Source organism: Daucus carota, chromosome 7, assembly GCF_001625215.2.
Source record: "Daucus carota subsp. sativus chromosome 7, DH1 v3.0, whole genome shotgun sequence".
Taxonomy (NCBI): domain Eukaryota; kingdom Viridiplantae; phylum Streptophyta; class Magnoliopsida; order Apiales; family Apiaceae; genus Daucus; species Daucus carota.
Genome location: NC_030387.2, coordinates 7,439,092 through 7,466,439, shown reverse-complemented (window position 1 = coordinate 7,466,439; position 27,348 = coordinate 7,439,092). Strand labels below are relative to the sequence as shown.

Here is a 27,348-nt window from a genome sequence, read left to right as displayed (position 1 = left end):
TGGGATGATTTTACTATTCTATCTATTTTTTTAATTTAGAGTTAACGGAAAAAAACTAACGAAACTTCACATCCGTCACTTTATTAAAAGACGGAAGTGAACTCAGTAGTTTTAAAAGTCTAGCCACTCTGCAAAATTTGGCAGACTTCAGCCATTTGTTGTTTACTCTTTCTTAAATTTCATATATCATATTTTTTAGTTGTCCATTCAAAATTTTATGTTTACAATAAAATACTAATATAAAATAAGCGTGTGGGGCATTTCAATTCCATGGTGGGACTGGGAGCTTTGGAGTTTGGAAATGAAAAGAACTCGTGGGCTAGTAACAGGACACAAGAAAATGGAAAACGCGTTATATATATTCGTTTCATGCACAAATGCTTTACCCTTATTTTGTTGGTATTAATCGAATACCATTTGCACGCGAAGAAGAAAACGTGGAATACTCGATATGAAAATCCTTCATACATTGTCCTCATCTGCTGAATGTGCTGTAGCCTGCAGTTGACCTACTTCATGAGTTGACTTAAAAAGTTCATATTGCACTAGCAAGTAAACATCTAGAGTCCGTGATGCAATTTTCTTCATATAGAATTTTGGGTATGATCGCTAAGAATATGAGGACCGTAAACATAATCATAATTATGCAAGTAATTAATCTTCTGATTTACGTTGGGAACAACTTCGGGGACTTTTTATTAAAGGAACACAAACTTTGAGGATATTTGATCGAAAACAACTTAATTATAGTAAAACTGGTGAGAAAAAAAAGAAGCAAAATTTGGTCATAAATCTGTTAAATTAAAACCAGCCTCTACTTCAGGTAAGAACATCATGAACCAGAAGAAAATATGGGAATAATAAAATAAGCTAATTTTATTATTATTTTAAATTATCATATAGAGTACTGTATAACATATCATGCACACGGATATTATAACAACAAATGATGGAGAATCTTATACAAATCTTATTTTTAAGTGATACTGAAACATTTATTGCCTTGGTTATTATAAACAGGATCCAGGAGAAGACCACTCCTATAATATCTATGTTTATCAAGATTTACTCAACTCCTTGTTTTTTTTTTCTTTTTGCTAAATACTTAACTTCTGTTTTAATCAACATGTTCCACTAATCATATTGATTTTCAGAGTCGATCATAAAATGACAGGTCAAAAGTTTTCCAGAAAACTCAGTGTCACGACAACTAATTTATTAAGTTCCAAAGTCAACTTGTAGCATTCCAGGCAATGAGAACGGGATCAATTTTTTTCGCGGACATGCAAATCATTTGCAATTCGATTCCTCTCCGTCGTTATTTCACTGATAACCAGGTGCAGTGGACTTTCTATATAGGGAGGCTTGCAGACGCTGTTTGGTTTGTTTGGAATAAAAATTAAAGTACTTAATTCTTACAAAATTCCATGTTTATATAATATTTTTTTTAAAAAAATATTTAATAGTTCCTTCACATTCATTATTTACCGAAATAAATTAATTATTTTAAAAAAATACATAATAATATATATCATTTCTAGAAATAAATGAGTTATTCTCAGAAGTAATTAGTTAGACAGACACAAAACATCCTATATCCATGCTCAGGGTATGAGTGTGTTAGTAGTCTAATCGAACTAGTCGAGGTGCACGCAAGCTGGCCGGGACACCGGTTTTAAAAAAAAAAAACATCGTATATCATGTGTGTCATTTTCCCAAATTTTGGACGACTTGTGCGGTTATGTTTGACTTGCATCACATCTTCTATGTGTTTCCAGCTATAAATACGTGAAGGATCCTAAGCACAAATCATCGAAAACTCATCACAAGTATTTCCGAGTTAAGAGCAAAAGATGGCTGCATCATCTTCGTTATCAGCTACTAAATTATACTTGTGCTTTATAAGCCTGCTCTTCACTATAGCTTCGGCTCAGTTGTCTTCTACATTCTACTCATCTTCATGCCCGAATGCCCTTTCAATTATCAAATCCGCCGTGACATCTGCTGTAAATAGCGAGGCTCGCATGGGAGCTTCCTTGCTTCGCCTTCACTTCCATGACTGTTTTGCTAATGCATGTTCCACACCCTATCTATCCTCTCCTTTTTTTTTGCTAAATTATCTATCCTCTCCTTATATACACGTATTTACACACATGCACATGCTCACAATTTTAGTTATCCCTCCGTCCTAACATGTTTTTTACGTTATTTTTTTACACGTATTTTAAAGCTTCAAAATAGTTCAATAATATTTTTTTGAATTTTTTTTTCGTGAACAAAAGTTTAGCATTTAAACTTTTATTCAATAAAATTAAAAAAAATATTATGGAACTATACCTTATACGAGACTCAAAATGCGTGCAAACAGTGAACATAAACAACTTGCTATGACGGAGGAAGTATAAAGTATATGTTTATTCCTTGCTTCAAGTATATTTGGTGCGACTAATATAAGCATACTTCAAATATGAAAAATTAAAATTCTCAGTATATATATGTACGATGATCAATTTTAGACATGCATGTTTAAACTTGCATGCATATGTACATGATAGTTAAATATATAACTTGGTATACCAGCTAACTTTGAGATGCATATATGAAACTGCAGGGTTGTGATGCTTCAGTCTTACTAGACGACACTGCCAACTTTACCGGAGAGAAAACGGCTCCTACAAACAGTGGATCATTGAGAGGTTTCGATGTTGTGGATACCATTAAAACGAACCTCGAGAGTTCATGCGCCGGAGTTGTGTCTTGTGCGGATATCTTAGCTGTGGCCGCCAGAGATTCCGTTGTCGCAGTAAGTGAATATAAGTTTGTAACCAATTAAGTTACTTAATTTGATTTGAATATATCATTTATAATTGTTTTGGATGTCAGCTTGGTGGAAATAGTTGGACAGTGGTATTGGGCCGAAGGGATTCGACTACAGCAAGTCTGAGTACCGTCAACTCCGACATTCCCGGTCCCAATTTGAATCTCAGTGGTCTCATATCTTCATTCTCCAAGAAAGGTTTTACCACCAAAGAGATGGTCACACTTTCAGGTGCATTGATAAGAAAAACTCATAAACCTCTTGTGCTTATAAGCGATAGAGATTTGAGTAGATTCCTCTGGTATAATAAACTAATAACTAAGAAATCGTCATATGAGCACCATCGGATAGCCCCAGTGGTGGCTTAATTTATCCTCTGTTGTCCCTGGCCAGGACACCCGGGTTCGACTCTGGCTCATCCCGAAAAATATTAGAACAGATACTCATTGTAAGGCGTATAAGCCTAAATTGTCAAAAAAAAAAAGAAATCGGCATATGTTAACAAAGATATATTACTAATGTGCAGGAGCTCACACAATAGGTCAAGCCAGGTGCCAGAACTTCAGAAACAGGGCTTACAATGAAGCCAATATCCAAGCTGCATACAAGACGACATTGCAAGGTAGATGTCCTAGCTCAGGCGGAAACAACAACCTAGCTCCTCTTGACATTGGAAGTGCAACAACATTTGATAACTCATATTTCACCAATTTGGTAAGCCTCAAGGGTCTTCTTCATTCGGATCAACAGCTCTTCAATAACGGTTCCACCGATGCTCAAGTCAGTTCATACAGTTCAAACCAGGCTACATTCTTATCTGACTTTGCCACTGCAATGGTAAAGATGGGAAACCTTAGCCCCCTCACGGGTACCAATGGTCAGATCAGGAAAAATTGCAGGAAAACGAACTAGGGATTGTATTTACTTTACTGTGTTTCATCTCAGTTTTGCTTTCCAAATTATGTTAACATATAATAAGGAGGTTGAGCCCACGTTTTTAGCTTTCGTTATAATGTCAGCTGTTAAATATTTGTATTTTTGTGTATTAGTAATTGTATTTATAAGAGTGAAATGATTTGATGGAGAATGTTTATAAAAGAAAATGTTTGGAATATATAATTGTGTACAAAATTTTGTACATAATGATATGTGGGGGGTTAATTAATTTGGAATGATCCTCTTGTATTTATATTAACAACTCCGATTAATATTCACCACATCAATTGTCATGTCAGTATGTACAAATTTTCTGTACACAATTTTATGCATCTAGCACTACTTGTTTATAAAACAAGAAATCACAATTACCGACAGAAAGCAAAGTTCATTATCATTTCATTCTCAATGCATAATGAGAGCAGATGTTTACAATATAACAAAGACATTGGAGAGCTGGAAGACAAATAAAATTAAACATAAGACAAAAAACAAAAAGTGTGCAAAACTGTCTCAACATAACAAGAGAGATAGATTAAATCCTGGCCACACATATTTGACAGACCAGAAACATAAATAACAACCAAGCAGAAACATTTGACAGGGCAGCAACATGAGGTCCCCTCAACACTTCCCCTCAAGTTGGAGGTGGTGGAAAAACAACTCAAAACTTGTACAAAAGATGGTGTTGCTCAATAGTTAATACCTTAGTGAAAACATCAGCAACTTGCTCTGAAGATGGCACATGAACAGTGCCAATGAGACCAACTTTTATCTAATCCCTGATGTAAAAATAATCTATTTTCGCATGCTAGGTTCTTTCATGCAATACAAGATTAGCTGCAATAGTTAAGGCTACCTGATTGTCACAACCTAACTCAGTTGAAGTCAGGTTCTTGAGACTAATGTCCTTTAGCAATGCTGAGAAACCGGCAATTTCACGAGCAGACACACTATATATTCTAAAAAATAAAATAAGGGTATGGTGATTTTTCTTTCTTTGATCTAACACTTCTTCTTCACTCCACCACATAAGAATCATCACTATTCTCTATAATTTTATTTGAGCTGTTGTCTGAAGTGCTAGAGTTAGTGTTGGAATTTAATCTTAAAGTTGTTATTTTATTTATTTATTATTTGAATTATTAGTTGAGTTATGGATATGTAGTATTAGTTTGGATAAGTGAGACATGTTAACGTTTGTGTTACGGAGTCTTTAGGATTGTGATTGGGTGTTTAGTAGTAGAAGTGGTTTAGGAGTTTATCATGTAATGTCCTAAAAAGTAAGTTTCTGTTTGTTGAGTCTATCTGTTCTCTCGTGGAGTCTATTTATTTGTGTAATATTTGCTACTCTTACAGATGAATAACACAAGTTCCAGTCGTATGAAAACTCTTTCAAAAGCAATGTTTAGTTTTTCCATTCTTAGTGTTTACTAAGCAGTTATATATATATATATATATATATATATATATATATATATATATATATATATATATATATATATAGGAGAAGGTTCAAAAGAGACCAGAGCTAAGAGAGAGACCTGAGAGACCGTGCATCTGACCATTGATTATTATCTGATCCTATGGCTTAAATTTTATACATCTATATTAGTATTAATACATATTTAACACTGCAAGGATAGTATTTGTCAACTTTAAATACGATTTCCATATACATAATAAATGTGTATTCAATCAGCATTATTACCATATTAAAATGCTAATCAGTTTTATTACTATGTGTCACAATCTTCCATAATTGCAAAACACACGCTTCAGTTGCTAAAGAAACTTAAAGATCATGATTGCATATTGTTCCCATAATTAGAACAAATCTTTTCATAATTTAACTATCTATCTTTCTTCTCTATTATGAGTTCACGTTTACTCCTATATTATTTTACATATGATTCTTTAAGGTGTTTATCAGAAACATGATAAGAATTTCACGTAGAAAATTGAAAAGGTTGCTATTAATTATTTAATATTTTAATTATGAAGATTCCATAACTTGTTCATACAGTGATAAGAATAAATACATTTTAATATCAAAATAAAAAAAATTACAATGATATCAATGAGGTTTCACTTGTAATTTCCGCAAAATATATTGTACTTATTACTATATTTTATTGTCTAATTTATACTTTTTATTAAATTATTAACTTAAATTCAAAAGATTCTTTAAGGTGTTCCTTATACACAACATAAAATTAAATCTCTTTGTATTATTTTTGATAGAACAAAAGCTGGTTTAAGGTGAGAAGATATGATAGGGAGATTCGTTAAATTGTTCGTAAAGGGAGTGTTAAGAGTTATTCATTTTCGTTTAATTTTAGTTGAATTCCTACTTTTAACAATTTTCAAATACATAATAAAATCAATAATGTCCTTTTACCATCAATTAAAAGTAGTTAATATATTTTTAATTCTTTTAGATATTGACGTTATAAAATTTAAAAAAAATATTTCACTAGATATTCAAATTAATCTCTCATAAATTTATTATTATTAAAAAAGTGAGAAAATTTATCTGGACTTTTGGGAAGGTGAATAGAGATTTGAAAAAGTTTGTATTAAAAATCTAACGTTTAATTTATATGGAGATTCCATAACGTGTTCGTGAAAGTGATAAGAATAATTATATTTAAATATTACAATTAAAAAATTAAAATTACAACAATATCAATAGAGTTCAACTTGTAATATCTGCAAAATCTCATACTTTCGTTACAGTTATAGTATATTTTACCTACTACCTTAAAATTTTCAAATATGAATTTAATATGTTCTTTTGTAGAGATTCTTTAAGGTGCTACGTTGCAATAGAATAAAAAATGCATAGTTGTGTTTTTTTAATATCTACTAATAGAGATTCCTTATTTTGATTAATATGGAGATTCATTAAGGTGTTCTCAAAAAACTACACGGTTGTGTTTATTTTAAAATTTACTGATAGAGATTTATTAATTTGATTATTATGGAGATTGATTGAGGTGTTCTAAAATACAAGGTTCTAATGAGAGATCTAATAATATTTTTTTTTTACAAACATTGTGTTCTATATCAAGTGTTTTGAATTCTGTCATAGGATCATAATAACATCTTGAACGTTAATGTTCTAAAAATATTAAAAGAACAGAAAAAAATAATCGAAGTTTAAATTAGTGTTCTTTAAACGAATCCAAAGAATTATGATATATACTCTAACTAATATAATAAAAGGACAAATCTTACCAAATTTGGCTAGATTAAAGATGATTGTATAATACTAGAGTATTCAGTGTTTAATTTGAATTCATAATGTAATAAATGACAATGATTTCTTTCCAAAATAGAAAAGTTAATGCAATCCCTAAATATTAGCAACATACCATATAAAAATAATTAGACCGTATGCAGGTAGCTAGAATACAATGTGAAAGCCTTCATTATACTATATATTTACTGGAATACCATTGAAAGGATGTATTTAGTAATGTATTAAAATACTAGTTAATCAACGGTCTAGATGTGGTCTCTTAGGTCTCTTGAGATGAAGGGTCTCTCTGGAACTCAACCCATATATATATATATATATATATATATATATATATATATATATATATATATATTACATCAGTTTCTACACTTGGCATCAGAGCCAGGTTGAAATATTAACCCAAATACAATGAAAAAAGTCATGGAAAGGTCCAAGACAAAACAATGCATTGTGGGTTTAAGTTATCCAATGCTAACAAGAAGCAACTATACAACGTGGTCCCTGAAGATGTGTTGCTGACTATTGCGGAGAAAGAAATTGCTAAGGAGGCGTGAGAGGCGATTAAAACGATGTGTATGTGTGTAGAATGAGTAAAAGAAGCAAAAGTGCAGGCGTTAACGGGAGAATTGGAGTCCCTAATCATGAATGAAACGGAAAAGATTGAGGATTTTTGTATGAAGTTGAGCGGGATTGTGACTAATATGCGGGTCCTGGGAGAAACAATGGAAGAATCGAGTGTTGTGAAGAAAATTCTACGTGCAGTTTCGGATAAGTTTCTACAAATAGCTTCAAACATAGAGCAATTAGGAAACGTTAAGGTAATCATGACATTTGAAGAGGTAGTAGGTCGTCTCAAGGCTCACGAGTTAAGGATGAAGGGTAGGAACTAGAGCGCAGGTGGACAACTTCCCTTGGCATCTTAGAATCAAAGAGCCAGAGGTGGTTCTTTCCGTGACGAGTAGGATAAAGTGTTAAAACTGTAACATCATGGGTCACTATGCTTCAAAATGTAGTAAACCACGACGAGAACGAGAGAAGAGACAAGAAGTGAACCTTGCACAGATCGAGGATGATGAACTAGCTTTATTATAGACATGAGTGACGTGCCATACATACAAAGAAGCAATGTGCCAGACGGGCAAACAAAAGGTGCCAAATGGGTAAATAAATATAGTGTCAGACGAGCAATGAAGTGATTTGTCAAACAGGCAAATAAACGGCCATGCGGGCTCAGTTGATAGCCATACGGGCTAAGTTCAAAGCCAAAAGTGTTGATGGCAATTTTAAGATTAAGGGGGTGACTATTGGAATTTAATCTTAAACTTATTATTTTATTTATTTATTATTTGAACTATTAGTTGAGTTATTGATATGTAGTATTAGTTTGAATAAGTGAGACAGGTTAACTTTTGTGTTACGGAGTCTTTAGGATTGTGATTGAGTGTTTAATAGTAGAAGTGGTTTAGGAGTTTATTATGTAATGTCCTAGAAAGTAGGTTTCTGTTTGTTGAGTCTATCTGTTCTCTCGTGGAGTCTATTTATTTGTGTAATGTTTGCTATTTTTGCAGATGAATAACACAAGTTCCAGTCGTAAGAAACTCTTTCAAGAGCAATATTTAGTTTTTCCATTCTTAGTTTATACTAAACAATTTTATATATGTTTATATATTACATCAGTTTCTACAGCTAGGAATACTGGAATTATCTTCCCACACTATTTTATTGTCAAGATGAAATTTTTTTCCGAAAAATACAATATCCCTTGATTCTGCAACTGTCTTGCATTTAAATCTAAAATTCTATATGCATTACCAGTATACCCAATAAAGACTTCTTAGGCTCAACTCCAAGCACTACAAAAAAATCCGATATAGCAACGGAAATTTATGTTGGTAAAAGTGATATTCCATTGCTACTTCAAAATTGGGACGGAATTAGGGATGGCAACGGGTCTGATCGGTTCGGATATCTGTAAAATCCGAACCCGAACTCGAAAATTTTCACTAAACCCGAACCCGATCCGAATCCGTTTGGATTTGAAAAACAAAACCCGAACCCGATCCAACGGATTTCGGATCGGTTCGGGTTTTATCCAGACCCGAATTTCTGCACGACGGAGAGATAGTAGGTGTAGTGCTTGCGAATCCGAGTGTCAAGGGCGACGCGCGGCGAGGCCCGGACGGTTTCGGAGATGTTGGAGATGAACGCTCGGAACGCCGGCGTGGTCACCGGAGCTTGTGACTCGACGGCGGTGGTCTGGATACTCGTGATCGGAATATTGCTAGTTGCGATTGAGAAGACATGGCCGTTGATTCTGATCTGATTTCTTTACATATACGAGTTTGTGAGAGATTTGGGCAAAAGGGCTGAGATGAAAAATGAACAGAGGGGTTTTGCTTTTCTGTGAGAGGTGAGAGTTGAGAGTATTGCTCCTGACTACATGTGCACGTCATGAGTTCGTGATTACTAGTACTATATACATATACTATTATATTTAGTATTTAGTAATTTATTATAATAGTTATATTATTAAATAATAACTTCAAATTGAAATTATAACTATTTATATATATCATGGACCAATAAATTATAAATAATATATATAATATTATATATATTATTCGGATTTTATTTCGGGTTTCGGGTTTGGTTCGGGTTCGGATCGGTTTTGGATTTCGGGTCGGGTTTCGATACGGAATACCTAATATCCAAATCCAAATCCAAACTCGTTCGGGTCTAAAAATCAAATCCAAATCCAAATCCAAATCCAAAATTTCGGGTTCGGTAAAATCCATTCGGGTCGAAACGATCGGGTATCCATTCGGATCGGTCTTTTCTGCCATCCCTAGACAATTGCCAACGAAAAAATTTGTTATTCATATCCTCATTGGTAAATTTTTTCCAATGAAATATATATTCCGATGGTAATGTTTTAACCGATTACCAATAGATTAAGAGGCTGTTGACTTTAAAAAGAAATTCATATCTAATGAATTTTCCGTTAGTAACTTCCCAACAGACATAAATTCGTTGGTATTATGCCAATAGAATGCCATTCAGTTGGTAACGTTACCAATAGAATGCCTATAATTTTTCCGTTGTTAACTTCCCAACAAACATAAATCTGTTGGTATAATGCCAACAAAATGACATTCGGTTGGTAACTTTACCAACAGAATGCCTACAATTTTGCTTCATCTTTCCGTTGGGAAGTTGTAAATAAAGATTAAAATTTAATTTGTATATACTTCAGTTACGTTTTGTTGGTAAAAACGGTTGGCAAAACTGTATTAAAATAATTTTTTAATTTTAATGGGTACATTTAAATCTTTTCGACATCCCTCTATTATCCAATTAATAAAATTATTAAAATAAATTACTTAATTAAATAAAAAAAATAACATAAATTAACAAGCAAAAGCAACATCCAAGCATCCAAATTTAATTTATAAGTCATAAGTCATACAAACTTAATACATAATATATAAAAGGCAGGCATTTTTTTTAAACTAATGTTCAATTTCCATTCCGATTATTAAACACCATAGCAAGTTGGCTCTTCACCTCTTCTTGCTTTCTCATCTCTTCAAATTCTTGGTTTTTCAGCTCCTGCAATTCCTTCACTTGGTTGTTCATGTCCGGTAGATCCAACTGCATTTGCTTGTATTCTTCATTGTTGAAGTTGGAGCCCCTGTAACGAGTGCCCCTAGTTTCTGGTTCATAAATAACTCTTTGCAATGAACCAAGGCCATAACCTTTGTTTTTTTTTGTCTAGTCCTCCAACAACCTCAAGAAACAATTGGTCTTCATCAACAACTTTAGATTCATCAGAACCTTCAATAGGTGCCGAACGTTCCTCACGTAGTTTCTCAACCCTTTTCTGTAAAAGAAATAGAATACTTCTCACAATATAAATTTTTAAGCAAAAACAACATGAGAAAACAAAAATACAAATAACAACGGTACTGCTTGAAACAAAGTCATACTACTATTCACATATACTTGTTCTGCTTTCTTGGTAACAAAGGTCTTTTTGTCATGTTTCACTGTATGTGTAACAAGATAAATATCGGCCGGAGTTGAATTTGTGCCCCTTGAGATATTTGAATAATTTGTGCCCCGTGATATATTTGAATAATATGTTGAACGATGTTCATCATTTCCATTATAAATGTATGACTCTCCATGATGATACCATACATAATAATCTTACATGGTACGAATCCATTCTTGAGTATGTATATGTAGCTTCACCATATCTCCATTACAAAATTTTCGATTCTTACACTTTGGACAAGGACATTATATACTTGTCCCACCTATAGAAGTTGGCTGAGATATAACATAATTCATAAATTCTTCCACACCAAAAATAAATAGAGAATTCAAATATCCTTTATAATCAATCCTCTCATACATCCAAGATCGGTTATTATTCATTTTCGAGACCACTTACATAAAAATTTATTAACAACAATAATATGATTATAGAAATTAATTACTACTTTACAAGAATAAAGTAAAGCTTCTATGCAAATGGGAGGAATTGAGGTGAAATTTCAGCTATTTTCGGATGCCATTAGAGAGAAAATAAGGTGTTGGAACTGTAAAAACCAAAGAAAGAAATAATGAAACTGTCTGCTGAAACTTTTAGTATGTTTCGAATACTGACGAATTGTCAACGGAATTAAATGACTGACCTACTTTACCAGCATTATCCCAAATGAAAAATGCTGACCGATCTATTTTATCAACATATTCTCAACGTAAAAATGTTAACAGATGTACTTTACCATCGAATTTCCAGCGGATAAAATGATGACTGATCTCCTTTACCAACGGCTTACCAACAGTTATAATAATATGTTATTTGCAACTTAGCTTATCATTTTATTGATAGATTAGCAATGGATTTACCAACAAAAATAATGACGAATTCATCACCAAGTTACCAACGGAAATTCCGTCGCTAATCTGTAACAAGTCTGTTGGTATTCGGATGCTAAGTTTTCCGTTGGTAATCGGTTGATAATTCTGTCACTACAACTTAGGGGGATATTTTTGGCGCCCCCGTGTCCCAACGAAATATTCCGTTGGTAAATATTAGTTAGTAAACCATTCGTAATCTGTTGTTGACGTTTTGACCTTCTCCTGCAGAAAAAATGGTCAGTATTCCGTTCAGAAATTAACACGAAATTGTTTCTGTTGGGAAATTTCATTGGTGATTCAGGGATTTTTTGTAGTGAAGTTTAGTTCTTTTGGGATCAACCACTAGGTAATATGCCAAACACCCCGCACTTAAAGATATGAAATATATGGATTTTTTTCCTTTATAATCTCGTAAGGTAACCTTTTTGTTTTTAGTGAGACAATCCTTTTATGAATATAACATAATGCTTCACCCCACAGATTAAATGAAAATTTTGACTTACTAAGCATACAATTAACCATTTCACCAAGGGTTCTATTTTTCCTCAGCAAGTATGTTTTGTTGAGGAGTACATGGTGCACTAGATTGATGAATGATTCCATTTTTCACAAAATACATTAAAATCATGCATAAAATATTGATCACCTCTATCTGATCTTAACACTTCAATCTTTCTCAAGTTATTTGTCAACCTCAGTTTTATAAATTTTAAACATCTCAAATGCGTCATTTTTTATTCTCGGCAAATACACATTCAAATATCTACTAATAAAATATCAATATATTAAATCCAAAATTTTAGCATCCTTTTTTACACTTGAAAAATATTTCTTCACCACCACTGATGCTTATATCTAAATGAAATCTATGCAAATTTGAATATCATTTTTGGTTTTACGGTTTTCTTGGTGCTTTCCAATTTGTGATTAGGTATTGTTGTTTAGTTGTCACTAATAGTATCTTTCTTAAAGTGTTAAAGTAGCTTATTGTCCTATATTTAGCTCACTTATGTGCACATAAGACAATCCAAGCTCAATGTCAAGAACAACTTAGCTAGATATTATTAATCGAAGAGAGAAACTAGCAACAACTAACAGAGTTTTTATTTTTTATACTATCACACAACTCTTTAAATTGATTATTAAGTCTTAAATTTATAAAAGCTATAACATGGTAATCTATCATAAGTCCTAAAATGCAGGCCCGATCCTGAACTTTCGGGGGCCCTAGGCAAAAAAAAAAAATTGGGACCCTTTTTAAAAAATGGGTAGCGGTCCACAATCATTAATGACTGTGGAGGAGTTAAGTAACACACAGGTTTTGAGTCGTTGGATGAATATCCAACGGCCATGAGAAGATCCCGGTCCAGCGGTAAAAAAACGCTGGACATGTTAAAATTTTAATATAATCCTGGTCGCTGGATATTCATCCAACGGCCCAAGAACTGTAGGCTAACTAAACAGTCCCTGACAATGATATGTCAGGGACCTGAACCCTTAAAAAATTTGAAAATATTCGAATCATCAAATTTTTACTAAAATATATTACAAAAAAGTTTCAAATAATTTATAAGTAATGACATAATACACAATCTAACATTTCATAAAAAATAAGTTCTACGAGTTTTCCGAGATGCAAAATCATTGATGACCAAGAAACCCTTGATTTATCAATTGCAAAATCTCTGAATAACTTCAATTCATAGATGATAAAACTCACAAGTGATGCACCTCCAACTACAACTTATCTCTATTCAAATTGTAGAAAGAAATAGTTGTCATAGTTAAGAATATATGAAGATTCCAAGAGATTTAATGGTTATAACGCCTTGTTTTTCGGAAGTATTTAGATTTAATGGAGACAGAAGGGATGGAGATGAGGGGAGAAGGAGAGACGAGCAGCGCTGAAATAAAATTGGGTTGAGTATTTGGGTGTGTAATGTGTTATGTATCTGTTGTATTATTTCTTGTGTATCAATTTTTTCTTATCGACAAGATCTCTTGCCTTTTAATATTTTCTTTCATTTTTATTATTTATTAATTTAATTATTTTGTTAATCAATTTTAATATTTTCTATGTAAAAAAAATAACTTAAAAATAATAATTATTTTAACAAAAATAATTTTAATATTTTCTACATTAAAAATAATAATATAAATGAAAATAATAATTTTTTGACAAAAAAGTAATATAATTGAATAACTTAATAATTTTGGGCCCCTCCTAGTCTTGAGCCCTAGGCCATTGCCCCTCTGGCCTACCCTCAGAACCGGGCCTGCTAAAATGTATCATTACTTTGGTTATTTGTTTATTATCATGAAATCGATTGGTAAGACCAGTTTTTCAAAACCCTTCATTTACAGAGATAACTAATATAAACACTTTTGCATAATTTAAGACAAAACATCCAGAAACGTGATATCATTCTTTCAGCTATAATCTGACTACTTATAAAGAACTCCATTAAATTATCAGCAAACCACTACAGCACAGGTTCTCATAAAAAACAACAACAACAATATACAAAAAGCTACTTTTAATAACATAATTTAACATTCTAATTATTTATTCATCGGAGCCACCAAGAACACTAGTAGCATATCTATTTATTTGTTCACTTTTAATATGATTGGTATAGTTATTGAAAATAATCAAATCTATCATAAGAATAATGTTCTAACTTGTAAAAATTATAATTGATGAGAATTAAATCTAGCATATGAGAAGATGATTAACTAGTAAAAATTTGTGAAATCATTCCATCTCAGCCTCTTTCTTTCGAGCCTTGTATTTGAGTTTGTTGACTGGTTTTTTCCCCACTGATTATTATTTCTGCATTTCCACAATCCATGTATGGTCATATATTTCAAATAGTGTTTACTATTTATATGTTTGTACAGACAACTGAACACCAACTCATCATCCAAAACAAAAATTATAATTTAGTTCAGAAACATACGTGTGTATGTAAATTGAGTAAGGTTTCAGAGAAAACTCCATTATCAAGAAAACCGAGAAACCCTCTTAGATGCCGTTAATTAATAAAATAGAATATACAATTAAATTTAAAATTAAGAGGGGCAATCTTGCATATTTGTAATTAAATGTTACCAAATTAAATCCCCACCAATCATGAAATTTGTATTTGTGCAATAACTAGCTATAGTGTCAAGTTTCAGTTATGTCCTTATTTTCAAATTTAACTAAATCTCCTAATCATAATAGCCATTAGACCAAAATGAAACGGTAAATAGACCAAAATGCAACGGTAAATAAATGAGTTCCTTGATTTTCTCGATAAGTTAGGTTTTCTTAGGATCTCCCCCCTATATATATATATATATAAATCTGTGTGTGTGTGTGTTTGTGTGTTTTGATTCATATTTTGTGATATACATACTCACACAAATCTTAAGTATTGTAGTGTTGCTTTTTAACAACATACTGCCTAATTTTGTCAAATATGCATGGTGGCGTGTATTTGTGGAAGATGACAGAGAATAATAAAAGGATGGAATACAATGCAAAGATGACATGGCGGAAGAAAGAGCACAGGGCACACCTTTATTACAGACCTCATTACTGGTGTTGCAGGCTTGAGCTTGCTTAGAATTTATGTGAGACATTGATGAAAAATCATGCCTGCATAAATAGCACACGATTATCAAGAAATATGATAATAAAAAAAATCTTAACATTCTCCCCTCAAAATTAGTTCAACCTGACGTTATTACACAAAATGGACACCAGGTAATATGCATTATGCTTAGATATAATACACTGATTCCATATTGAGTTGTGGGATTGAACTAAAAAAATAAAGTAGGATTCAACATTAATTAAGATTGAGTACTATTTTATTTTAGAAGAAGTTTGGAAAAAGAGAACTCCAAAAGATTTTTTGTTTCAATAATCACATAATTAGTGAGCACTAAGTGAGCATTGTTCAAGTACGAGCGCAGAAGGTTAAAAACTCTTAAAGCATCAATCCATCACACATACACAAAATTTTTCTTGCAAACAAACATTTTATATATCAATCTCTCTCACACACACTTCGATCAATTTTTTTTAATCACTCTCTTGTATATTTTTATGCTATGCCGAAATCACCATTATTAATTCGTCAAATGGTATTTATATGATGTATGGCAGGAGTAGATGGATGAACACGTTTTATCTGTGACGGTGAGAAAATTTAAGTGAAAGACTCACTCATTTAGTCACATGTGGCTATTGAGTAACCTAATCAAGGTACTCTCCCTTTCTCCTCCCCTCTCTCATCTCTCCCTTTAGCTCTGCCTGATTTAATGGCTTCGTATCCTTGCTCCCTCTCAGATCTGCTGCCTATATGTGATTTGTTATATGTTACTGTGATCTGATTTGTGTGATCTGCTTCGTTATCGTTTAGTGCTCAAATAGATGTGATGTTCGTAATCATTTACTCTCTCTCCTTGCTCCCTCTCAGATCTGATGCCTGTTATTGTGATCTGATTTGTATATGTTATTGTGATCTTGATTTGTTATATTACATGTGATCTGCTTCGTGATTGTGCTCAAATAGATGCGATGTGTGTGATGCTCTGGTTTGTTATATATCTTACTGTGATCTTAATTTGTTATATTATATGTGATCTGCTTCGTGATTGTGTGATGTGATGTGTGTGATGCTTCGTGATGCGTGTGATGTGATGTGTGTGATGCGCTCTCTCTCTCTCCCTCCCTCCCGCGTCTCTCCCTCCCCCTTTGTTTTTAATATATGCATATATTTGATAGAATTTAAGAATCAAGAATTGGCCCACTAATACCTAATTATCAAGTACATCAGTAAAATTTATTATCTCGGTTTCTTCATCTATTGCAAAGAATTAAAACTTACATGTGTTAAACGGTCATGCCAAAAATAAGAGGACCCAACCATATAAACAGAAGATTTTTTTTCATTATTAAGAGAAAATTTAATCATATTAATAGATCCATAACCTTTTCCTACAAACGTACCATCTTTGGACAAGATAACTTGTCACTCTAAAAAATAACTCGAAATCATATCTTACAAAGTTAATCAACTGAACTTACAAAAAAAAAAAATTCAACTGAAAATAATTTTTTTCTCATATCAGGGACAAACAAACATTAAAAAGAGTCAACTTTTTGCCACTTGTGTTCATAACCGGCAATGTTAATGCATGTAGTATTACCCATTTGTACCTTTTTAACAAACAAGTTCGCCCGAATGTTTTGAACAATGACCTATCCTTGCATACATAAAAGGTTCCTCCAGAGTCAAGTCACCAACCCTGATTCGTCAAAGTTAAATTAAGCTCGGATATCATGGCAGCCAGATTCTTTTCCTCAACAATATTTGCAGTAGCCTTTTTTAGAGTTTTCCAAAAGCGACAATTTCTTGCAAAATGTCTAGGCTTACCACAAACAACGCAATCTCCCTTTTTCTTAAAATTATTACCCTTATTTTTGAATTGTTCCTTATTCTGTTTAGTTTATAAGGAATGATTTTTCGGTATAAAATTATTTCCCTCAATGATATTAACTTTGGAGTCAAATTGACAAGAAATTCCCACATCTCTTTTAAGAGATTCTTTTTCGATACGAAGAATTTTCTGTAATTGTTCCAAAGAAATATCCTCACTTTTTCTAATCAGTTTTTTTCTGAATTCTTTCCATGATGGTGGTAATTTTGCAATAATAGCACCAACTTGAAAAGCCTCCGAAATTTCAATTTCGAAATAAATAAGTTTAGACACAATCACTTGTAATTCATGCACTTGAAGGGCTCTTAAATTCTCCTTTCCCATTTTCATCTATTGAAGTCATAGAGACGATCCGAGAGAGTATGGAGAACATGTCCACGACATAAGAGTTCATCTTCCTCCCTCAACTTAAGTTACTTCCTCAATCCATCAACTTTGGCTTCATCTGGAAGAACACCGTCTTTACTTGATTTTGGCTTCTCAAGCATAGGTGACAGATCCAGGTCGTGGATATATATAGTAAATTTTCAACGACGTAAGAAGAAATTTCATCTTGTCTTGCCAACGCGAAAAATTGCCTCCATCAAACCTATCGAGTTTCACCATATCTTGATTCATCAATTTGAGAGACTACATTTCCATCACTGGCACAATAAATTCTTAAAATTGTTGATCAAGCAATTGGTAGAGGGAATTTTCAGAACACCAACTTTCTGCAAAAATAATTAAAATAAATTGCTTTGAGGTGTTATACTATCACTTTTTTTAAGAATTTATTTCGCCCCAATTGTTTGATAATTTGCTAAGAGATTACTAGCGAAATTATTCCTACAAGATACAACAAGGCGTGAATGATGACAACTAGCAATATTCATCTCCTTCCTAATTATTTAAGAACGAGAATTGATAATTGTGTAAAGGTATTGTTTTATAGGAAAACTCAGACAACTCTGTATCTCGTATATTATATACAAAATATGTCTTTATATATAATATGTTTTCAAGAAATGTAACTCCTCAATTTTAATTCAATTTATGACTATGCCAATAAATATAGCCATTTAATTTTAGGAGTTTCATTTTGAAAAATCGCACATTATCTTCAACTTTTATTTTCTCACCTCCTTCAGATATAAAATATTTAAAGATATATAACATTTTTTCACAAATATCTTTTTCATTTTATTAGTTTTATAAAAAAACAATTCAACAATCCCCAACTTTTGTTTATAGGAGCAATAGTCTTAACAAAATTAGACAAATAATAAAGGTATCTTTTGATTTAAACCTCTTCTTAGTACTAGCATCTCAAAGTTTATCAGAATTCTAGTTGCCTTAGCTTTAAACTAGTCATCTGTACAATAAATCGGAGAATGTTGAACCTATCATTGTTTTAATGTTCCAAGTAGTAATTCTCAAATGTTTTGCACTATTATACCCATGTGTTCATGCTCATGTTCTCTTGAACTCTCTTGAAAGTAAATCCATAACTCCCGTAAGAAGCGGAATCACTTTTAAGTACATGTAGGTGAATTTTTTTAGTGTGTTTCGATTAATTTCAACACACTACCAATATAGTCAAAACATTTAATTAAGAGTCTAACTCAATCTTCGCACATACGGATGATATTGACACCACGTGTTGGGACCAACTACGTCAATATCTACAATTATCTAGTAACTTCTTATTACCCATTAAACCTTTATACTAATAACTTACTAGAGCAAAGTTTGGGTTACCATTACTAAATAATTTAATAAATGGATTTTAGTCCCAGTTCCCAACTAGTTGTCTTCACTACCTCTCTCGACAGAGGTTTGGTAAACAATTTATGTGAGGTATTAATTTGTCCTACCACATTTTTGCAGTTTTCCGTACCAACTGTTACTCTGTTTATTTCCACCACAACAAATTCATGTGTTAATCGATAAATCCTAGCAATCATACTGAAATCATAATTGTGTCCATCAATATTCGCACCCCAACTATGACTTTTTACAATCCTCAAATTCACCGTCTTGCAAGCTCTTCAATCTTCTCAATTATCTTTTAAGGAGGCTCGACCCATAAGTACCGCTCCCTTCTTACCCAACTATCCAAATCTTTAAACAAACCTGATAATCAATGCAACATGAATATGAACTGATGTCGAATGCATTTAAATATTTGTCACCGTGATCTTTCAGTTCCATGTGTTCTTCATAGAACTTAATTTCTTTGTAACCTTTTCGAAACCAAGGATCGTTGATACTTCTGTCAACAGTAAACTTTGTGCCAGGATTTGTATCGAGAAGTTGAGACAATAACCGCTTTAAATCGGGAAAGTCTATTTCGAAAAATGGAATTCACATTTATAGATTTTTCGATACCAGACCATTAAGTTAGGATCATTTAATGGCAAATAACCAGCGATTAACACCAACAGAACGATGTCGCATGACCAAATATCAACATTATCTCTTCTTTGTAACCTTTTTTTCTTGTAACTCAGGAGTGACATAAGCAGGATTTCCACATAGTGTGTGCAAAAGTTCATCAGATTGGACCGAATCGGATAAAACATAAAGTCTGAAATCCATGAATTTCAGATTCCATTTTTCATTCAGGAGAAGATTCTCCGGCTTTAAGTCATGGTTACGATAGAGATCTTTGTCGAAACGTCCGTTGGCTATTTTGGTGAACAATTCATCACCTTTAGCAAATTCAAGTAGAAAGTATATTTTAGTTTTTGTTGTCATGACTTGTTGGATTCGTAAAACATTTGGATGATTTAATCGTCACGTGATAGAAATCTCGCGCTTAATATGCACGTGAGATCACCTTTTGTTTACTAATGACTTTTATTGCTACGCTGTGTCTAGTCTGATCGATCTGAGCATGATACACTTTGGAGAAGGCTCTAATTTGTGAGTCTATTACATGGACCTCTGTTATTTTCCCGGCGAGATAATCTTGTTTATTCATCTGATTAGAATACAAAACAACCTCAAAAATATCGTATAACAACACCCTCTAGTATCGTTATAGAAAAACAAACTACTCCTAATTTGTTTCAGTTATTAATTGTATGTACCTTGCATCTATATTCACTGGTTAGGCTCACTGAGTACAGGTTACGGACATCACAAATCACGATAATACAATGCATAATAAATTTAAGAAGAAAATTACTATACATAATACAATGTTTAATGTAATTTTTAGAACAACCCATGTAACATTTCTCTTATTCACTATACTATTTCTATCAATTGATAATCTTCAAATCAGTCATTTGAGTAGTTATTGATATCTCCTTAACTAGCTGTTGATAGCTTCTATATTTATCAGTTGATAGTACAATATTCACTAGCAGTTGATGAGTCTTGTTAGCAGTTGATGAATCATTATTGTTCATCTATTGATAGCTTGTTATATCATTGATATTCATCGCACTTGAGCAATTTACATAACTTAGAATATTTACAATTTGTCATCCTAATTACACATCTATTGATTAAATATAACTACATCAATTGATCAACTTATTATGCCCATTGCTAAAATGAAAAGTGCTTAACTTGTTACAAAATACCTCATCCATTAACGGGCTACCTGATCAATGAATATTACAGATAGTTTGACATTTGTTGATCAGCTGCAATACTTATATAAAATTATATGAAGTATTTGACTTATCATCAAGGAACACCTTATTTCAAGTGAGCATGGCCCTAATGGCATGCCTACAAGGGATAATCGATATCTATCAAGCATCGGAAGAGCAAATTTTGGATTTCAAAGACAGAAAGAACCGCGACTTACCTTTTTGTACTTCATACTCTCTTGGTCTAGACATGTAGGCCTAACAGCTTATAGGTACAATATTAATTATATATTTCACAAGTTTAGTGATTTTAGATCAAAGATCATCATCATTCGTGGTAAGTCCAACATCTTGTCTTGTGGATATTTTGACCATGCACATAATCTTAATACCTGTTATCAAGTAAAATTTAAGGATACAAGTAAATGGCTATTCCAAGTACATGCAACGTCACGATTTAACACAAGTAACATGATTAAGTAAAACGCATAAAAGTTGTGGAATTTACCTTCAACCTCATCAAATGGTGGAATTGAAACTTTCTATGAAATTGAAGGTATTTGAATCAATACGTACATTATGGTCAAACTTGTGCTTACTCCAAGTTCGAGGATCCCCTAACTGTGCAGATTACGTCATGACTTTGTATCCTCCTTTTTCAATCTCTTCACCTTTTTAAAAGTAAACTGAGATGTGGTATTCCAAGCCCTTCATAACCAAAAAAGAAAGATAACGACAATCCAACTTCATATGCTTTTTCTTACTTCGTCCTCATATTCAATAATAATAACCATTAAATTAGACTTTTCTGTATCTACTTTAACATTGACTTCCACAACTTTCTAAAGAAACCTCAAAATTCTATTATTGTCATTCATTCTGCAGATCAAAAAGTCTAACTAAGAACGTTACATAAACACGTAATATAATAATATACCGTGTATATTATATAAATACATAAATATGAGTGACAAGAAAATAAAGTACTCAAGAATATGAAAATGAAATATAAATTTATGATTAAAATTAGTTGAAATGAAGTTGATTGGAATGACACCATCAAAATTTCATTGTTACCCTCTTTTCTCTCACATCCTAGTTTTATTCTGATTGAACAACCCGACGAATGCTATTATTAGGTATAAAGATGTATCTTTTTATATTTTAGTTATTATTTAATTTTCATGACTACTTATTTATTTTAAATGAAATAAATAAATTTTTAATTATGAAAAATGATAAGATAAACGTTTGTTTAGCGATTTGATTAACCAATACTAAAACCATATATATATATATATATATATATATATATATATATATATATATAAAAGTCAAATGGCACTACTCGGAAAAGTTAAGATTCTTTAGTGATATCAAGAATTTTTCTTAAATTTAATATATTCATTTCTGGTTATTAAACATTTAATATAGAATATATTATAATAATTAATAATTAAGTTAATATTATAAATAAATTAAAAAAATAATTTAAAATTTCTTGATCAAATATTTTTTTTTCCCTAACATTAACTAAATACAAAAATATCTCGCTGGGATAATTTAGAATGATATGATTGGAAATATGACTCGTGTTTTTTTATCTATTTTTACCTCTTTTTTTAGCACGATTGGATAGCCATCTGAATATTAGGATTTCATTTCTAATAAGTTCAATTTTCAGTTTTATTCAATTTTAAGTGATTTTATCTTGACCCGAAATCGATCTGATTGTTGACACGAACACGATCTGTTATATGAAATTGCGACCCCTAACCCAAGTGATGGGTTTATTCTCTCTTGTACCAGAAAATCCGAGTTCATAGTCATTTGTAAGACATACAAGTATGCATCGTAAAAAAAAAAAAACCATTTTTCACTCGTTTTTTTTTTTTTTACCAATTTAGCTCCAAATCGTAATTAAGGTTTCTCTGCAGGAGTCCGGTTCAGATGCGAAGATAATAATTTAGACGGTCTGAAATGGCACAATAATAAAGCGGTATCTTGAATTTACAGAACAGGAGTGTTTCTTGAAGAAATCTTGTTCGTCGAGGATGAAGATGAAGATGGCGGTGATGTTTGTGTTGGTATCACTACTTATATTGCAGTCCCAAGCTTATAGGCCAGGTGATATCGTTCCCATGAGCAAAATGGGTCAATACCACTCTGTAAGTAGTCTATACCATCTCTTGTGTGTTAAATGGTTCCATCTTTTTGTGGGTTTGATTGATTTTGTGATATTAACAGACGAGAACTGTTTGGACTGACATGATTGGTCGCCACTGTCCCATTTTCGGTGTCAATCGTGAGGTACTCTATTCCCCCTTAACTTTTCAATTTTGGGTTTTACTATTTAGGGCTTTTTTGGCTTCTGTTTGTTGGATACTTCAATCAGTAATGTCTAACTTGTAAGTTGCAAATGAGGTAACTTTATTCTATTTCAGTCAGAATCGAATTATTGAAGTAATGGCTTATTAGTTATTAAAATTTAACCAAGTAAGTGTTAATTTTGTGTGACAAATGGACGAATTACGTAATTTCGGACTTATAAGCTGTGGCACCAAAAAGGCCTTTATTCTGCTGTTAATTTGTTTTGTTTGTACTGAATTCATGGGACTTGTTCTATAGGTTTTGATTCCTATACCAAAGCCAACTGGTTATACTGGAGCTGATCCATATAAGATGTAAGTCTATTATTATCCATTCAATGCTCCTTGTAATATTCTACATGTGTCTGGTAAGGGGCTTGGGGGGTTTGAGGTCTACTTGTGAGGATCATTCAGCCATATCTCCTATATCCTTTAATCTGTGTGTATACTCTTCCAAAATATGTGTATCTCATGAAATCAAACACCTTATTAGCGTTGGAATTTTATTACACTATTCTATACAGAGAAGCCTCCATCTGATATTTTAAATAATATGCTGTGTAGGTTTTTCTCTTTTTTCTCGTTGCTAGACATATGAATGCAGGTTCTAGTTATTCCGTTTAAGTCATGCTAGTAATTATCATTTGCGTAATTTGTCTGATTCTAGGTGGTCTTTTGCAATATATATTCTTAGCAAAATGGTGTCCAATGTGCTTAAGTTACTGTTGTAGCTTACTACTTAAAACTTGCATTCTATTATGTTTGCAGCCTCTTTTTGTTTACTGGTTTTCTTATAATTTCAGATCATTTCAAGTTGGAAGAGAAAAGTTTCTTGTTCCCTGGCTTCTTTTAATAAATAGGAAAAGTACTGAGGTTCCTATGATTGATGTGCATCTGGTAATTCTTGAAAGGCTAAGCCAGTAAGCCCTAATCGGGGTTAATTTTTAATTTATGAAATTCTAATTTTTGGGTTAAAGTTGCAAAAATTCTGTTGACTTTATAAAAATCTGTTTTTTATCAGAATAACGTCAATTTAATTGTTGACTATTTTCCTTTGCTGTCTGATGATAATACTCTTGTAATGCTGGTTATTCAGAGGTACTCAGGAAATGATATGCTCGGTGTTACTGCTAAAGTTGTAGATATGCCTCATCGTTGTAAGTATTCCGATATACTCTAGTCCTTTCAATCATGCTAGGAGTTGATATTAACAATAATGCAAGTATTCTACAAGTGAAGCAGGCGTAGAACATACATATAAATATATATATGAGAGATGCATCATTTCTTATAATTTTATTCAGTATGCCAAGCAACAAGTAGATTAATGTAACCATGCTTTAAAAGTTCCGGTCGTCGGTTTATTCATCACAAACATCCTACGACCATCTCCAAGGGTAATATGTATAATGGGTGGCTATATTGATTTGGCTTAAAATGATTATGTAAAATTTTAGCCAAGGGGATCACTATATATTCCAGTGGGCTTATCGATAATTATGCTCATGTAAAATTATACCTAAGGGCATCATTGGTTTTGACAAATATAGCCAATCAAACATAGTTGGCTATAATCTTTAAAAGTGCCACCTAGATAAATTTAGATACGAGTTTTTATCATTGGATATGCTCCAGTGTCCAAAACTTTTGTGTCGCAATTGAGCTGTGACAACTAGGCTTTGTTTCGATCATAAGTCAACGTGATGAATGACTTGTACATAATGGGTCATCGCGATGTAATTGATCCTATAGGACCTGTTGCAAATATTTTGGTGTTCCTTTCCCTTGCGTCACTTGTTTTACTTTCCAGGAGTTTTTATTCTATTTTTAATGTTGTGAAGAAGTAGAATTTGTTTTGGGTAAAAAATATTGTCTTATAGTTATACTTTTGTATATTGCTTTTGATCCTCATCTAGTTTAGGAATAAACAAATAATGGCTATACTTATTAAGTATCAGTTGAAAACAAAGTATTTTTAAGTATCCCAAATTTCCAAGCATAAAGTTGTGATTACTAAATTTATTCATTGATTTTGACCAGATATTGAACTCCATCCTGATATAAGGAAACAATTTTGGGACTCACAACATTGGCCAAAACACGTGCTTGTCAGATATACATGGTTGGTACTACACTGGCATATATTTCATAAATCGCCCATATATTTCTTTGTTTGTATAATTGCATATGTGCTTGTATAAAGCCTATGTATGCATGTCTTTATTTCCTATATGACATTTTGATATGTGCTTGTATATGTACTCTGTCAAATATTGGATAGATTCAGAATTGACTTATCTGCATGTTTCGAATAGAATAAAAATTATATAAAAATAAGAATGAATTACTTAAGGAACGGGTTCAGTTCACTTGAACCAACCAACCAATTTGTCATTCACTCTGGGCTGAATGCTCATTCCATCGAAGGGAACACAAACTAAGCAACAATGATTTTAGCTGCATCAAGGGTTCAAGTGTGAAAAATAATTATCTTTCAATATCATTAAATATTATTTTAATCACTATCTATTGTTTTCTGCTTCGCAAAGCAATGTAATCCTTTGCTCCGCACAATACTCTCTAAATTTTTTATCCATATAAGTTATTTTGCTGCTATATTATGTTTGTATGTTGTATTTTCTGCTGTAATACAGGAAGGAGCAGTCTGAGATAGATGTGGCAGCTGGGTTCTATGTCCTCTTTGGATCGGGTAATTGTTATCTCCTGCAAATTGCTTAAATTGTTGTTGGTACTTAAAGTCGAGTCAACTTATAAAATAGTACTGCCCAGTTCTTACACTTGCATTGCTAGTATGTGTGGAAAAGTGAAGCTTTTATTTCCTTTAATATTTTAAAGATCCTTAATTTTCTTTTCAAATATGTCACACTAGTAGCAGCTTAACAAGGCAGACTCTTCTTCTAGTTGTTGATGTTGTTTGACAAATCTATTTAATTGAACTCTGAAGTATCAAATGACTGGGTTTTTTTGTTAAAAATGTATGTCGTACTGAACTTTAAAGTTCTTGTTGGAGCTACTACAAGTACACAAGCAAATTAGTGTGGAATTAGTGGTATATCTTACTTGTGTCTAATATTTGTCTTTCTTTCTGTTCTGGCAAACAGCATTACTCATGTCTGTTATTCTCTCGATCTTCATATTGCAGTCCTCTGGAGACAAATTCTCAAGGTCTTGATTCTATATCTTACAATGGGCTTCTTATACTTTTATATGCTTATTTCTCCTAGTATCCGGACTATTGGACCATATTCTCTACTAGATAATAGTGAAAATGTACAAGTGTTTATTGAACTTTTTAGACTAAAATATTTGTAAACATCCAGGTTTGTTAAAGAAACTGTTGCAGAGACCAGCATGCCAGGCGGCGGAGTGGCAAAAGTTGAATGATCAAAGAGGGCTCTGAAGTTTTCACGGAAAACATCATTGGAAGTGCTGTGTTCTTGCTCCTCATCACCAGTGTTTTTTTTCTCTCTTTTGTGGAACTGGACATTTAGAATGAAAGATCATAGAAATTCTTACACATGATCTTAGAATCATCTCATTGGTGATAATCTCAAAATCCTCTGCACAGATCTGGGAATAATCTTACGCTAGAAGCAAATTCTGTATTATTTTTTTACTTAGAACTGGCTTACCTGCATAGTCCATTAAGGTTTCTTTCGTTAACAATACATAGTTATGATTTATGTTTATCGTTATTTTAACATCTTTGTTTAATGCATAGGGCCAAACACTATATTTGTTATCAAGAATGTTTTATTTTTTTCACTAAAATGTCATGCAGACACAGTGGGTGATGTAGCAATTTCAAAAATGTCTTTCTTCTTTATTCTGGCAAATTTCATAGCTTAGGTAACTAGAGCAACAGTTGATCTCTCTTATGCATAGCATCGACTCTCTCTGAATTTTAGCTACCTTTCGGCTACAGAATGA

The 27,348-nt window shown here is 32.4% G+C and overlaps 2 protein-coding genes and 1 pseudogene across 2 annotated transcripts; 2 read left to right on the top strand and 1 right to left on the bottom strand.

Moving 5' to 3' along the window:
- The first annotated feature begins 1,811 nt into the window (after window positions 1-1,811).
- On the top strand, window positions 1,812-3,853 carry LOC108194124 (cationic peroxidase 1). The gene is made up of 4 exons (XM_017361024.2): window positions 1,812-2,072; window positions 2,612-2,803; window positions 2,884-3,049; window positions 3,345-3,853. Exons 1-4 carry the CDS (start codon window positions 1,854-1,856, stop codon window positions 3,728-3,730), a joined length of 963 nt encoding a protein of 320 aa, XP_017216513.1. The 5' UTR covers window positions 1,812-1,853; the 3' UTR covers window positions 3,731-3,853.
- A 6,682-nt stretch (window positions 3,854-10,535) lies between these two features.
- LOC108194568 (CBL-interacting serine/threonine-protein kinase 14-like) lies at window positions 10,536-20,406 on the bottom strand (annotated as a pseudogene).
- A 2,524-nt stretch (window positions 20,407-22,930) lies between these two features.
- Window positions 22,931-27,121, top strand: LOC108193774 (uncharacterized). The gene is made up of 9 exons (XM_017360590.2): window positions 22,931-23,196; window positions 23,276-23,338; window positions 23,657-23,712; window positions 24,201-24,294; window positions 24,494-24,554; window positions 25,438-25,519; window positions 26,052-26,107; window positions 26,520-26,583; window positions 26,739-27,121. The coding sequence occupies exons 1-9, from the start codon at window positions 23,083-23,085 to the stop codon at window positions 26,800-26,802; spliced, it is 654 nt and encodes a 217-aa protein (XP_017216079.1). The 5' UTR covers window positions 22,931-23,082; the 3' UTR covers window positions 26,803-27,121.
- The last annotated feature ends 227 nt before the right edge of the window (window positions 27,122-27,348 follow it).

Coding starts and splice junctions, on each gene's coding strand:
- LOC108193774 (XM_017360590.2), top strand. CDS start 23,083: ATGAAGATGAAGATGGCGGTGATGTTTGTGTTGGTATCACTACTTATA. Junction 23,197..23,275: donor AAATGGGTCAATACCACTCT/GTAAGTAGTCTA, acceptor TGATATTAACAG/ACGAGAACTGTTTGGACTGA. Junction 26,108..26,519: donor CTATGTCCTCTTTGGATCGG/GTAATTGTTATC, acceptor TCTGGCAAACAG/CATTACTCATGTCTGTTATT.
- LOC108194124 (XM_017361024.2), top strand. CDS start 1,854: ATGGCTGCATCATCTTCGTTATCAGCTACTAAATTATACTTGTGCTTT. Junction 2,804..2,883: donor CCAGAGATTCCGTTGTCGCA/GTAAGTGAATAT, acceptor TTTGGATGTCAG/CTTGGTGGAAATAGTTGGAC. Junction 3,050..3,344: donor AGAGATGGTCACACTTTCAG/GTGCATTGATAA, acceptor ACTAATGTGCAG/GAGCTCACACAATAGGTCAA.